This window comes from Amblyomma mixtum, chromosome 2, assembly GCF_055824585.1.
Source record: "Amblyomma mixtum isolate Tamu chromosome 2, ASM5582458v1, whole genome shotgun sequence".
NCBI classification, from domain to species: Eukaryota; Metazoa; Arthropoda; class Arachnida; order Ixodida; family Ixodidae; genus Amblyomma; species Amblyomma mixtum.
In genome coordinates, this window is record NC_143013.1 from 203595828 (window position 1) to 203611382 (window position 15555).

The 15555-nt window shown below is 46.8% G+C and overlaps 1 protein-coding gene across 1 annotated transcript; it reads right to left on the reverse strand.

Annotated features, from left to right (window-relative positions):
- Positions 1-11931: 11931 nt before the first annotated feature.
- On the reverse strand, positions 11932-15227 carry LOC149362286 (glutathione S-transferase 4-like). The gene is made up of 5 exons (XM_089569687.1): positions 15034-15227; positions 13544-13602; positions 12924-13065; positions 12402-12572; positions 11932-12073 (listed from the first exon to the last, which is right to left on the reverse strand). The coding sequence occupies exons 1-5, from the start codon at positions 15172-15174 to the stop codon at positions 11936-11938; spliced, it is 651 nt and encodes a 216-aa protein (XP_089425813.1). The 5' UTR covers positions 15175-15227; the 3' UTR covers positions 11932-11935.
- Between the last annotated feature and the right edge of the window lie 328 nt (positions 15228-15555).

The following is a 15555-nucleotide window of genomic DNA, read 5'->3' on the forward strand; positions in this document are numbered from 1 at the left end:
GGATCAATAGAGCACACTTGCTCCTCGCGGGCCACGAAGATTGCTACTGCCCTCGCGTCTGCATTCTCCCCTTTGAGTTTCACTGTAGGGTCAGGCCTCTCATCGGCTACTTCGCATACAGTCTCGCAACGAGTTTCAGGTAGCGCTAGCTCTTCATACAGCTGCCCACCAGCGTTCGCTTCAAAGAAAATCGTGCCGTCAATCCTTCTTTTCTGACAACTACCTTCGCCAGCTTCATTCCTGACCTCTGGCAATGAAACATACTGTCTCTTCTCCACGCTGATACCCACAGGGACAGATGCATTATCCAAATCCTCCAGTTCCCAACCTGCCACGAAACCCATTGCAGCGATCTCAATTAGCTGACGATCTGCTGGAGAAACTTTTGCAGCTTCCGGATCTGCCTGAAGCTCTACCGGCGTCTCGGATTTGTCTCGAACAGGTTCGTGGGGAATTTCGAAATGCTCTTCAAAATCAGCTCTCTCTGTTTCGTCATGTAGCCGCTCTCTTTCTGACTGCTCTAACAGCGCGAGCGTTTCAGGTGTTATCAACTTGCCTGCACCTTCGGCTACATCTGCTGTCACTGCGCATATTGTGAGCACCGGCTGGCTAACTTCCTCATCTTTGAGAGCGTGTTTACCATCGCCTGCAAAGAGTGTTCCCGCTATTGGCGCCTGCCCTCCCGCTTCGTTGAGCGTTGCTGCTGCCTCGGAGTTAACGCCAACCTGCTCTGGCACAATCCTTAACCCTTGTTCACGAGCAATACATTCATGTGCCTCCCGGGTACGCTCTATCTCAGTTTGCTGCGACAGGCAGTGCTTCACAGGCGTGACTAACGCCTATATGCCCTCTGCCATCTCTCCTGGCACGGCACACACGGTTGGGCCCTGCTGACTAATCGCTGCAGCTTTCAGAGCTATAGCCATTGGCACACACGTCATTCTCACCGCGGGAACATCCTGTTTTTGCTTCGAGTTCGGACACTCAGTCATTAAATGCCCAAATTTCATGCAGTGAAAACATTGAACTGCAGGAAATAACACCTCCCTATCAGCTTTCGTTCCCTGTCCTACTTTCAACTGCATCTGTGCAAGCTTTGTCTTTTCTAGCGCAATTAGAAGTTTCAACTTCTCAATTTCAAGCAGCTGCTCTGCCTCCTACCTCGCTGGTTGCTCTCCTCTGCCACGGTAATCTCGTCGCCCTGAGTGACGACAGCGGGCTCCTCGATGCGGATGAGTTGAGCCCCGGCTCTCACTGCAGCTCGCTGACTTGAACCTTCCTGATGATGTCGCCTTGCAGCTTGAACTTTCACGATGCGACAGCCCGGTTCACTCAGCAGCTTGCTGACCTGCCTCGTTTGACTCGCTGGTCGCCTGGTTCTTGTCTTGAACCTCAACGTGGATGATTGGTTCCTTCCGCAGCTCACGGACTTGGCACCTCCCCGACACGTCGGTCGCCCGGCTCCTTCAGCGCCTCGCTGCCTTGAGCCTCCTACGTCCCGTTGACAATGACCAGCAGTCTCTGAAGCTTCCAACGTCGCTCTATGACGCTGACTCACGTTCCTCCTTTGGGACGTACCGCTCTGCAGCTTGTCTACCGACTTGATCTTCCGACCCTCCGTCAGATACCCCGAGCAGAAAGACGTAGCAAATACCGTCTCGACGGCGCCAGTTAAGAGCCCGCTCTACGGCTGCGCCAGTTGAAATCCCCACTCTGGATCTCGTTGAGGGAAATTGGGTTGATGATTAGGATTACTGAAGGATGCTTGACGTCTTGCATATTCGAAATGCTCAATCACAATGCAAGAGGACACTTCGGGAGAGGTTAACTTATTATAACAAAGAAAAGCTCAAAGGAAGATACAAGCAAGGAGAAAACATATTTACACTTGACTGCCTCGACATGACGAAACCAGCTATCGGTCTTGCCGAAACAGCGGGTTTCTAACCCTCTGTCCCCGCCCTCGGTGGGGAGAATAACGAATCAGGCACTGTACAAACATCCACCCAATAACTTATTGGGGAAAGGAAAGCACCACTAGTCAACAATTTGGAAATGATAACACAACCAATAAATGATTGGGGAAGCAAGGTAGCTCATCGCGACACCGTACACATATGTACACTTTCTACCACCCCGATTTCGGATAATTGTGCTTTCCTGCTGCGAGCTTCCCGAACACTCACTTTCCCAACGTCCGGTTGACCCAAGTTACAGGAAAGACAATTCAACGCATCTGTTAAGCATCGTCGCTCCTCAAGCCTGCAGCTAGCGTGGCAGTATCCTGTTGACCGCGCTAAAAGCACGCCGCTGCAGACATGGTACAAAAGCCACGCACTGTGACGCGGGTCCGCCTCGCCGTAAACACGTGCACACAGGATGCCATCTAACGACTCCGTCCATGAGGGGAGTTTGACCTCTCCCGTAATCCCCCACCATCCGGCGCGCCCCGTATCCCGCTGTTTTGAGCTCACCCCTCCTGTGCGGTTGTGCAGAGGGCCCAAGAGAAAAAAACGTAATGGCCATTCTACAAACGCGACCGGATGCGGCAAACAAAATACAGCACCGCGAACTTCACTGTTTGGTTTATGGGGTTTAACGTCCCAAAGCGACTGAGGCTATGAGAGACGCCGTAGTGAAGGTTTCCGAAATTTCGACCACCTGGGGTTCTTTAACGTGCACTGACATCGCACAGTACACGGGCCTCTATAATTTCGCCTCCATATAAATTCGACCGCAGCGGCCGGGATCGAACCCGCGTCTTTCGGGACAGCAGCCGAGCACTATAACCACTGAGCAACCGCGGCGGACAAAATGTCTTCAAATTGCCAAATTATCTTCTAAAATGCAACGTCAACTTGATTCTCATGGATTCTTCAAGCATAAGCAGTGATTGCTCATTCTTACAAAAATCATATGATATTTAAAATTTAATCTCTGATCCAACACGAACTACAGCTACTTCAGCAACTATAAATGATAACGTATTATGAGCAGTAAAGATATTATCATAGCGACTGCGCATGACTCCACTATAGCAGATCACTCACCAATTCTCTGCCTGCTGCGTATGAATCGGAATACTCCTACGCGAATGAGCGCTGCACCAAAGGGAAGCGTTATGAAATCCTGAAAACTGAAACATGCAATTTCGATCTCAACAACATTTACTTTATTCACGCTCGTGATTCTGCTATATTAAAGTTAAATTGTACATCGTGCACTACCCGCAGGTGCGAACAATCTTTGTGGCCATGGATGAACAAGTATACACTTGCAGCTCTTAAAGACGAAGATAAATGTTCATACAAGATGAAAGAAAATGTTTATTATTTAAAGCAGTTTAGATCATCCAGAAATTACTTAATAGCTTTAATTCGTGGAAGAAAGAATACAACACTTTGGCAGTAAAACACAGCAAAGGAGCCTCCCGTAAAATCTGGGAACGGCTAAACGCCGGAATCGAAAAACCAAGCAAACAGAACGTAGTACCTGAAGTGATGAACTTCAGCAAAGCTGATTGATCCAACCATTACTTTACAAACACTGGCTCGGAACTAGCTGGCAGTATCGCTGATCTACTGTGCTTAATTAATTGTCACGTGTTCATGAGGCTTTCTTACTGCGGGTCCCTGCTGATTCTCAGATCACAGCAGTCGTAAATACTCTCGCCTAAAGCAAGGCAACAAAGAATGATGGGTTAAGTGTGAGAGTACTGAAGGAAAAAGTTTGCCATCTTGCACCAGTCCTGACCGCAATTATGGATGATGCTATTTAGGATGGTATTTATCCGGATATTTTGAACATCGCTAAAGTGATCCCAGTTCACAAACACGGTGACTCTGATAACCGAAGCAGTTACCGTCCAGTTTTGTTTTCGAGTATCATTATTACAGTACTCTAAAAACTTAAAAAGGAATAAACCATACCTGAATCAATCTGGTTTAAGGAACAACAGGTCAACATCTACAGCTGTAATGACACTGTCTCAAGAGCTATGTACTTACATGCTTGCTAAATAACCAAATAGCTGTAGCTTTGTCCTTAAACTTATAGAAAGATTTTGACACTGTCGTTCAATCTTAGCGCGAAGTCTAGATCACTATGGCAGTAGAAATTCCTCTAGAGTTCTTTAGAGCTACGTTACAAGCAAAAGACAATATGTTAACCTGAAACACTAAAAATCACCTCAGTAGACTGTTTGTGCTCGACTTTCGCAAGGATCAGTTTTAAGCCCTGGACTGTGCTATCTTTTCGTTAATTGATTCTCTGTGTGTTTGACGTATTGGCAAACGGTGATGTACGCTGGTAACAATGCAATAATTTTTTTTCAGGGAACACTCAAACTGATATTCAGGCAGCGATAAACTAGTTATCTCACATCTCCGCACGACTTCAGGCAGGCTAACAATTGAACAATAAATGCTGCTAAAAGTAAGCTGGTTCTGTTTAGGCCAAGGCACAAACGTACCATTGGTACTCAGTTGCACAGTTGCATTGATAACTTTTTGATTGACCAAGTAGACACAAATAAATACGTCGGTGTAATATTAGACACCCATATTAACTAGCAGAAACATATTGAAACGTTGTGTTTCAAGCTTGCTTGAGCTTCTTATATCCTGCTCAGAACAGGACGGTTCCTGGACATATCTATGCTGAAGATCATTTATTGTTCTCTCTGTTAATGTCGCCTGCATAAGCTGCGAGTCCTGGGCTAGTACATATGGGTCCCATACAGAACCTATTATTTCTCCACAGAAAAGGCCTATGGGTATGTTACCCTTCTCCAGCAGGTTCCAGCTAGTCCAGCGCCCCTTGCTTCAACGGGTTACAGATACTTCCACTCCCTTTCCTTTACGAAATAAGAATCAAAACGGTAATAAATAAGAGCGTACATAATGATTACCAGATTTCAATTAATGTACTTTTGTTATCTAGCAGGAATGCCAGAAATGCAAGCAATATTACCTTTAATTACTCTGTTACCCGAAACACCTGTGGATAGCGCCTGATTCAATATCACAGGGCCAAATATAATGTACGGGGCCACTGGAAATCAAAAAGGGTAGCAATTTCTTTTATTTATTAAGCTGTTCAACTTTCTGAAAATTGAGGGTTATGTTCGCTGTCCCTCAAGGCGGAAAGCTGGGCTAGTTGATTTGACATAGTTAATTAAAAGACTAGCGCATAAAACTAGGACAAAGACAGAGAAGGAGACAGGACGAGCGCTAAACATCAACTAAAGGTTTACTACACCAAACATGTACTTAAAACACTTCAGTGGCACATGCGCACACTGCGTTACAAAAAACTAATCAAGAAGTGGCATGCACCGGTATGCACCATAAAACACGTGTGCAAGTTCGTTCCGTGCACTGCTGGCATTGTATACCGCATACCCCTCTCATGCGGTAGATGCTACGTGGGACAGTCTGGACGCTGCCTAAATGAACGGCTACAAGAGCATCGCACGCTGGTGGATTCATTGGCGGGGGGCAGCCATTTGGCTATCATTGTAAGCGGTGCGGGTGCGTGCCGGCGTTTGATGCCACGTGTGTGCTTGGTAGGGGAGGCACAAGGTTAGGTCGCGAGATTTGTGAGGCTTATCACATTATGAGGGAAGGTGACAAGTGTGTAAGCACGACGTCACTTGCCCTGACCAGGAAAGAAACCATGTATCTGCGAAACAGTTTGCCACTTCTTGATTAGTTTTTTGTAACGCAGTGTGCGCATGTGCCACTGAAGTGTTTTAAGTACATGTTTGGTGTAGTAAACCTTTAGTTGATGCTTAGCGCTCGTCCTGTCTCCTTCTCTGTCTTTGTCCTAGTTTTATGCGCTAGTCTTTTAATTAACTAACTTCGCTATCCCTTTATGTGTAGTGTTATTCGTTTTCGGGTTTTATATTTTTTCAAATTCGGGGGGTAAAAATCGGGCGTTATTTTTCGGCTTGATAATGGGGAGAAATCGAGTTTTTTGTAGAAAATCTCCGAAATTCGGGTTTTATCAGGGTAAATTTGCAAACTAATAATTTATTCCATTTGCTCTAACCGGTGGGTAACACTTAGGGCTATATTTTCGGCTGCTTTCAAGAAAGTATTGCAAAATTTGGCATTTCTTTGGTAATTAATTATTACTCGCAGTGAAATGCAACGGTCAGGTTGGAGAAAAGAAACATTTTATTCACGAGGGCTGGTCATCGACGTTCTACACGTCCTTATTAACATACATAATCATCTGCATGCGCAACATCTCGGTTTCCATCCGAGATGTTGCACTGGTTTCTGCAGGTATACCTTAGCTGAGAGAACGTTCGCTCAACGTCACAGCTGACATTAGCTAGGCACAACAATGACAACGTTGCATTTGCTAGCCTGGGGTAACGCACAGTTGCGTCGTTCCAATAGTCCATCACTTCAACACATTCATTTGTGGGGCTTGCTTCCAGCAAGTAGTGGTTAAACTCCTCGCGAAGCTAGCCTACATCGGCCATAACGGATATAGAGAGAGGTCAGTATTCATCAAACGACTGACTCAGCAGCCGCTTCTGGAACAGATCGAGTACGGCTCCCAGTTTCCACAATGTCAACTGGTTTTCTTCTTTGTCTGAGACTGGAGGCGCGACAATTCCGGGGGCACGATTGTTTGAGAAATCTGAAAAAATCGGGTTTTACCCGATATTTTAGGAACACGATCGGTGTGCAAAAATCGGGTAAAATTAGGTTTTACCCGAAAACGAACAACCCTATTTATGTGTCGTATGCTGAGGTTCCACCGCCATTGTTTTGTTTACTGAGGATGTGTAACTGAGTCATATGCGAATTTGTTGCTGAAATAACGAGCGTGTATCACGGGCCTCTGCTTGCTTCGGCTACTTGCCAAGCAGATTTGGCAAATGTTCCCGTACTCCACTTGAAATAAAGAAGAAATAACGAAAGAAAGAAAGGTAGAAAGAAGGAAGGAAGAAGGAAATGTAAAGAAAGAAAAAAAGAGAAGGAAGAGAGCAAGAAGAAAAGAAAGAAAGATAGAAAGAAGGAAAGATAGAAAGAGAGAAACAGAGGAAGAAAGGAAGAAATAAAGAAATATAAAACGAAGAAAGAAAGGAAGAAATAAAGAGAGAAAGGAAGAAAGAAACGAAGAAAGAAAGGAAGAAAAAGAAATAAAGGAAGATAGAAAGAAAAGAAGAAAGAAACGAAGAAAGAAAGGAAGAAAAAAAGAAATAAAGGAAGATAGAAAGAGAGGAAGAAAGAAGCGAAGAAAGAAAGGAAGAAAGAGAGAAATAAAGGAAGATAGAAACAGAGGAGGAATGAAGGAAGGAAAGAAAGAAAGAAGGAAAGAAAGAAAAAAGAAAGAAGGAAAGAAAGGAAGAAGGAAAGGAAGGAAGAATTAAAGAAAGAAAGAGTGAAAGAAAGAAAGGAAGAATTAAAGAAAGAAAGAGAGAAAGAAGGAAAGATAGAAAGAGAGAAACAGAGGAAGAAAGGAAGAAAAAGAAATAAAAAACGAAGAAAGAAAGGAAGAAATAAAGAAAGAAAGGAAGAAAGAAACGAAGAAAGAAAAAGAAATAAAGGAAGATAGAAAGAAAGGAAGAAAAAAGAAATAAAGGAAGATAGAAAGAGAGGAAGAAAGAAGCGAAGAAAGAAAGGAAGAAAAAAAGAAATAAAGGAAGATAGAAACAGAGGAGGAATGAAGGAAGGAAAGAAAGAAAGAAAAAAGAAAGAAGGAAAGGAAGGAAGGATTAAAGAAAGAAAGAGTGAAAGAAAGAAAGGACGAATTAAAGAAAGAAAGAGAGAAAGAAGGAAAGAAAGAAACAAAGAAAGAAGGAAACAAAGAAAGAAAGAAAAAAGAAAGAAAAAGAAAGAAGGAAAGAAGGAAAGAAAGGAAGAAAGAGAGAAAGAAAGAGAGAAAGAAAGGAAGAAAGAAAGGAAGAAAGAAAGAAAGAGAGGAAGAAAGAAAGAAAGAAGGAAAGAAAGTAAGAAAGAAAGAAAGAAGGAAAGAAAGAAAGAATGAAAGAAAGAAAGAAAGAAAGAAAGGAAGAAAGAAAGAGAGAAAGGTGGGGTGCGTCCTTTTCATGGCCTTGGCATTACAGATTCAGCCGTTTCAAAAAGTTGCCTCAAAATTTGCTCTCCTCAAGAATCTCCTATCGATAATATTTTGGGGGGACAATGTAATGCGTCAAACACCGGCACCGTGCGGCATTAATCCGATAAGGTCTGCCCAGATTATTGAAGTGGGGCTGGCAGCTGGCAGACCAAAATATACACACATAAGTGGATGTTTATATATTGAATAGCGATCGCTTATTTGTAATTTATTCCTTTATGGGCATGTCCAATTTTTGTACACTCCAAAAGTATCGTGGAAGGTTAAGGGTTAATTAAAGTGCTTTTTCCCTGGATGTACAAAAAGTTACAGCAGGGCGTTTACAACAACATTTTAAAAATTGGTGCATGTTCTCCTTACGAAATGTGCGCTGTATTGTTTCAGTAGTGGTAGTTTTTGTTATGTTCGCTCAATTCTTCAGTTTGAATATAACCTCTTAATCGAAGAAAGCGCAAGAACAAATTTCAAATTAGGGCTTGTCGAATGCTCTTGGAGTCCAAATTCGCGATTTGTGAGAAACGTTTCTGTGAGGGGCAATGTCCCCCAAGCAGATTAGACCGTCCTCCAAGGTGGGGCCTTGGAGGATCCAGAAAACTGTCCCAGACCTAGCACGTCTATAGAAAGAACAAAAATGAATTTACTTGTCTCCATCTGATGCTCATACGATTTCTTCCGAGCTGACAAGAGAGCAGCACTCGAAATTGCCCTTTTCACGGTCTTTGAATGGCTTGACGAAAAAGGAAGAAACTGTTTCTTCGCCCTAGGCTCGTACCTCCAACATAGGTGTCCGGGTTGGAATTTAAGGCGTAAGTCCAGGAATTGCAGCGAATCTTTGGCTGGAAGCTCGTAGGTGAATTTCAACTCTGGTCAGGTATGGCGAAAGGTCTCCAGTACGCTATCTTTGAGTCGTTCAAAGTCTCAAAGTCGCTCAAAGTTTTAGGCGGCAGATTGATAAGCTAAAAAATGCGGACTACCCCGTTTCGATGCTCAGCAGCGTAGCTGAAGGCTTGCTGCGGAAAGTAAAGAAAAGGTGGACCTCAAGAAGGCAATGAAAGGGAAAAGTAGCAGTGGTTCCGTACGTTCATGGATTGACCTACAACCTCATGAAGATTGGCAAGAGGCACGGGGTCCGGGTTGTTTCCTCTGCACCGAACAAGGCAAGTAGCATGTGTGCTCGAGTCAACCGGCAAAAGAAGCAGCAATGCCAGATCGCACACCGAACAAGATTCAGCGTGTTAAAGGTGTGGTTTATAATATCCCTCTGGCCTGTGGCAAACAAAATGTAGGGCAGATGGGAAGGTGCCTCAATGATAGGATAAGAGAACATGCATCATCGCTATCAGGTGCCCCAAGGAGCAATCTAGCCCTGCACTGCAGAGATTGTAAAGGAAACAAAAAAGGCAAAAAAGCGCGCAAGTGTGAGCCCAAGTTGCATGAAGTTCAAGTCATGGAAAGGTATGCAGACTAAGTAACACGTGAGATCCTTAAAGCATTGACGATACGGGAAACAGGACAGCAGTGCGTTAGTACACCATCAATCTCTCTATCAAGAAAAGATATTTCCTTCTTGAATGAACCCCACGGGAGATCAAAGCAAGATCATTTTGACAAGGAAACAAAAACCGCGGGTTTTCCAATAATATTTTAGTTGACAGTCCGCTTCGTCTACGTTCTGTGTGTTCCTTTCTGTGTCCGCGTTTTGTTATTTCGGCTGTTCCCACCAAGAAGTATGAACCAACTAGCTCAGCTTTCTACTCTTTTAACCTGCCTGTGCCCAGCACGGCGCCCACTCTCCGAGTCAGCAAGAGGCAGGCGGGAGACAGGACACAGCAGGCCCTTGGTTGCGCTGAACTGGGTGAAGACGGCTTCCCAAGACCTGGTCACCCCGGTTCAGAGAAACCGTTCAGCAGTGACCTCGCCTGTTCGTTGCCCGTGCTTGTCTCCTCGCGCCATCCGGGCCGCCCGTCGTGTCTCTCTTCTTTTTTTCATCTCTTACCCAAGCGAGCGTCAGGCCGCCGCTAGTGCTGCAGGGCGCTGGTGGCATCATAGTTTCACATTCCTTTTTCCTGCATACTCAGAAAGGGAGCAGAACTCCAGAAAAAAGCTCCGGGAACACTTAATTGCAATATGTGTCGAGAATACACAATGTTAACGCCTTTTTTGTCCGTCCACGTATTTCCTCTCCCATTGTTTGGTTGGTGTGAGGTCAGAATTCCGCCGCGTCTAGCAACCGCTCGCTCGCCCACGTAAGACAAGCGCTTGTCCTACGTCGTTCTTCAGCTGTCTGTGTGTGTTTTCGGCGCTACTGTTTACCTTCGTCGAAACGTTATGCTCGCTGAAGAGCAGTGTTCAAACCCGCAAGCCGGTCGAGACTGCGACGAGGACGAAAAGAATGTTCGCAGCTGTTGGAGAGGGCAGCATGACGAACCTTTTGCTTGCGCCGAAACCGAGGGCCTTCAAGGGCCCGAAGAAAGGACGCCATCCCGAAGTGGAATCAGCTGTAGCAGAATTCGTGAAATCGCGGAGGTCAGCGGCACTTCCAACGACCACAGGAGTTCTACAAGTGGCGAGAGAGCTGGCAAGGGAGCGACGCATTCTACGGGACCAGTGAAACGCGGGAGTTTACTCCGACAGGTAGCATCGAGCGTGCGTCGCTAGGAGTTTAACTTGCTTGGTTGCGCGCTTGTGCTGAAAGTTCAGAATTACCAGTGCTCCCGATGGCATAGAGGATTGTGCACTATACGAAGAGGAGAGTGACAATTAGGTCAGCGATGAGGAGTGAGCGGGAGCAGGTTAGTGGAAATTAAAGCCGGCTGCGCGCTGTCATTCTGGATTGCTTCTTCGGCCGTCTTACATTCGAGGAACGTTTTTCTCCATTTGGTCTTCAAGCTTCGGGTGACGGCTTAGAATCATGGCTGGCCTACATTCGAGCATATGCGGCGCATATCCGGACCAAGTGAAACACTGTGCAAAATACTACACAGGATTTTGATCGCCTTAATACAACATAAATTAGCACTAGAACGAGATCCTGGCTCTAGCGCCGATAAAAGAAGCTGTGCTTGTGTTTACAAACGCACGATCATGCTATATTTTCAACGCACATGAAAGTAATGCGGACAAGCATCGCCAGAAGTTCATTCGCCGCCGAGTTCAGAGTAGAAAAGTACAACACTTTGTCCCCTTTCCATGGCATACTGATGTGCAAAGCCTAAAGTTGGGCAAGTTCGATAACGGCCATGAACAAATAGCGCAAAAGGAACACGAGGGACAGAAAGGAAACGACGCGAACAAGCGTGTGCGTCGCCATTTTGTCATCATACCGAAGTGAACAGCGGAATTTTGACCCGATTGAGATAGAGGGGGGGGACCCACTCGCACAAATTTCTCGTTTTCGCCAGCAGTTCGAGACTGCCGAAAAGTGAAAGCTGCAATACCTTACAATCTGCAGCCGAGGTTTGTGGTATAAAATGCGCGACAGTCTTAATTATGCGACCATGATACTGCAATGATTGAAAGTCTCTAGCGCTTTGTGGGAATTGAACATCATTATCTCAGCCGGTTCGGTTCGTGTTCCAAGCGTTCGGTGGCAGAAGGAGGGAAACGAAGCGACAACCGGTGTATGAATCGGTGTCCGAGAGACCGCGGCATCATACAGGCAAGTCTACGGGTAATAGATACTGGCAGGAGAGTCGCATTCGCCGTGATGAGATCAAAAAAACCGCTTTCGGGTGAACAGCGAAGAGACGAGGTAAGTGGTAAAAGGATAAAAGGGTAGTTTATTATATATTTTTGGCTTGCAAGAGTTTGTCAGCTAAGGCATTCGTTGCCAGCTTCACTTCAGCTCAGCCCAGCGCTGCTGAAGGTGGGTGATGGCTGGCCTGTAGATCTCCTCGAAGTAGGCGAGCTCGGGCTTAACGCGCTCGTAGTAGCTGGCCAGCTTGGGGAATTTGGCAGTGTCAACGGAGCAGTTCTGAAAAAGAGTGTGAGGACGTGAGAACAAGGAACGAACGGCTTCCATTGAGGGTGTAGCATGGGATGGCGATGCAGTGATGTTCAACAGTTCAACACGCGTAAGTGGCGAAACGTAAGTGGAAAGAAACGCTTGAACCCGACATTTGAGGCAGGGCACGATCTAAGATTATATTAAGAGAACCTGAGAGAAGCGGGAGTGGCAGTCAGGAATTCCTGTGTACGCTACATTAGATATAGGAAAGAGGTGATAGCCAACATGCGGCATCAGAAGGAGGCAAACTCATTTTAATTACCAATGTGGCGGGGAGGGGGGACAAATTGCTTACCTCAAGAGCGATGGTCAGGTTGGAGATAAGGCAGAGGTCAGCGAGGGTGAGCTGGTCACCGAGGGCGAACTTGCCGGCACCGATGAGGTGCTCGAAGCCCTTGAGGACATTGTGCTCGAAGGTGCTAACCTCCTCCTCAGTTGGCTTGGTGTTCTCCCAAAAGCGGGGACGCTGCAGGAAGTATGAAAAAGAAAGAAGCGTTGAGAAGAAGTTCGGCTGATGCAGCAACGCAAGAATCAAGGAGCCCTTATGCGAGCAGTGACGAGTGGTGACTAAGAAAGTGCGGAAGTGTTGAAATGCGGTGCTGCTGCTGTCGCTGCTAGTGTCCGAGACGGATACGCCAGGAAGGGAAGTGAAAAAAAAATGACGAGCGTGTAGCACTCCTGAGGACAGTGCAAATGCAGACGGTAAAATAAGGAGGCACCGACCCAAGTAGTAGCTGGTGCAAAGAAAACTCGCGAGTGGGATTCAGGCGACAGAGGAGCATGAATAGAAGCGATAGAAATCGGCTGAGATACTCACGAAGAATAGGAGCTGCTGGGGCTGGATCGTGCTGGCCACAGCGGCGAGGATCTGGTCGATGCGAGCGCGCTCCTTGTAGCAAGCCGGGTAGAGGTCAGACTCGGGTGCGTACTTGCGGAGGAGGTAGTAGGCGATGGCGTTGCTGGAGCATAAGGAAAAGAGGACATGGCTGAAGCTAGAGCAGACCAGAGGGCGCACTATGCCTTTAGAAGCAGCTTGTGAAATACCGCGCACGGGAGAGGAAAGACCGGAGTGACGACCAGAGATTTGAAGGAGCAACGTGTGAGGAAGTCTAGAACAGAGCCGGAGGGGCGAAATTTGCATCTAGATCTGGCTGTGCGAAGAATTAGAAAGTCTGGCGATGCAGTGTGCCATGCATGGTACGCAGTGGTGGGATCAAGACGAGCCGGAGTCTGCCCTTACCCGTGCATGGAACGTGATGTGTACAGAGTATTTTGGACCGGTGGTGCACAAACACTTCCACAGGGAACCAGCATTCAGCTCGACTAACAGGTGCGCAAGGGAGCATAGAGATGGAGGGCATGCGGAAACGCTGCTCTCCAGCAGTGATCGGCAAGGGCAGTGCAAATTAGCGAACCGCGAGAGAAATTGACCCATACCTCTCGTAGACCACAAAGCCATCGTCGTCAAGGGTGGGCACCTTGTGGAAGGGGTTCAGCTGTAAATTAACGAAATGAAAGCGGTCAACAGAGAAAAAGAAAAAGCGAGAAAATAAATGCCAAGGCTGGCGGCGCAACAAGGGTAGTAATCTTTAAATGAGACGGAAGATCTGCCATTGACAATAAGAGCAAATGAAACCAAAGTGTCCTGCTGGTACACTGATTGCGAAAAGTTGGTCCTACATGACAGCCTTGTAAGAAACTGTCCGCAAAAAGCCACTTAAGAATGCGCTGTGGACCGGACGCCGTGGGTCGCAATACAGGAGGACGCGGCGCGAGGGACAAGAAACAAAGGCAGAGGACGGCAGGGAGTGGCCGTGGGTGGCAGGAAAATGGAAGGCTGGTGGAGACACGAAACAAGTACAAATGCTGGGAAAGTGCAAGCATGGGACGGAAAACTCCGGAAGGATGGAGCGGACTGACAAGTAAATATTGCTGAGGAACTGCATGCAGAGAATACGAAATGGCAAAGACGAGAAAAACTGGCAAGGCGTGAAGCGGAGAGAAAAAAAATGCAGGAACATGGCGGCGTAACCGTTAAGCATTGCACAGAGGGACAGGTGAAGAATGGCGGCGGAGCAAAGTGACTGAAAGCGTAAACAAGCAGCACAGCAAGCGATAGGTGCAAGACTGCACTGGAATGTGTGGGGAGGACAGAGGAACCCTATGGAATGAAGACAAGTACAGAAGAAGGGTACGAGTGCCAGTATGAGTGCACTAATGGTGGGGAAGGCGAAGTAACTGGCAGAGAATGAAGCAGCGTTGCCAGAGCACGCTTCGACACGAATCCCGACCATACAAGCGGGAGAACAGGAAAGGAAACAACTCAACCGGAGAAGAGCTAGTAGCGACCAGATGGCAGAACAGAGGAGACACGAAAGTGAAGAAAAAAAAAAAAGACAGCAGGAACGGAATGTATGTATAGCTTGCGAAAAAGCATGGAATGTGACGAGTGCACGAAGAGGAGCTGCCGCCAGGCTGCCATGCAAATTAAGCACAATAAACGACAAAATGCGAAACAGATGGATAGGCGGGTCGCATATGAACAGGTGGCTATATAGGGGACGCAAGAGACTGGGAAACCAACAGGAGTACAGATACCGGAAGCGAATGCTGATGACAGGATTGTGTAATATCCACCCGTGTGTCAAGGATTAACCACGAGCAAAAAAAGCGACGTGCTAGACGAAATCAGAGCTGAACGATACGGCACATTGCTAATCCACAACACGATTACCGCAGCATGTGCTGTAAAGCACGGCAGTGCTGAAACTTGCTACGGACCAAAAAGCGAATAAACCCGCGTTCATCCCTGGCACTACCTAAGGGTACATCGAACTTAAAACTGGGATAGTACCTAACATCTAGCTCTCTACGAAGGCATAAAAGAACCCAGAGTGCTGAAAATAAAGCACGCCACACCCACGCACCTTGAGGTAATCCTCGGCGAGGTGCTCCTTCTTGGCAAAGTCCAGGTCCTTCACGGTCAGCTCCACGCCCAGGTGCTTGGCGAGCGAGCGCACAAAGCCGCAGGGCGGGCTTCCGGGCAGATTGTACAGGGTGACGGGCATTGCGGCGGCAGTTGTGGAGCCGCGGAGCTTCTTCGACCAAGAACCGAGGATGGACGAACGCGACTGGGCAGCGATTCCTCCGGCGAGCGCCCTTTTTGATGGGCAGGCCGGACGGAGAGGGAACTGCGCTCTCTCCCGCCAGCATCCTTGACCGCGACCCCTGGCGTCTCTAGATAGCGTCCGGCCGGCCCGGACCCAGAAAGAAGCAAGCACTGCAAAGCTGACGACAATGAAGGAAAGGGGAAGGTAAGTGAAAAAATTACCGACGATTACGTTACTTCCTAATGCGAAATTTGAGCGCAGCAAATAAGCTGTTTCACCTTTTCGATAGATTGAGGCAAAGAAATCGAGCAACACATGTATGCGCTATCACAGAATTTT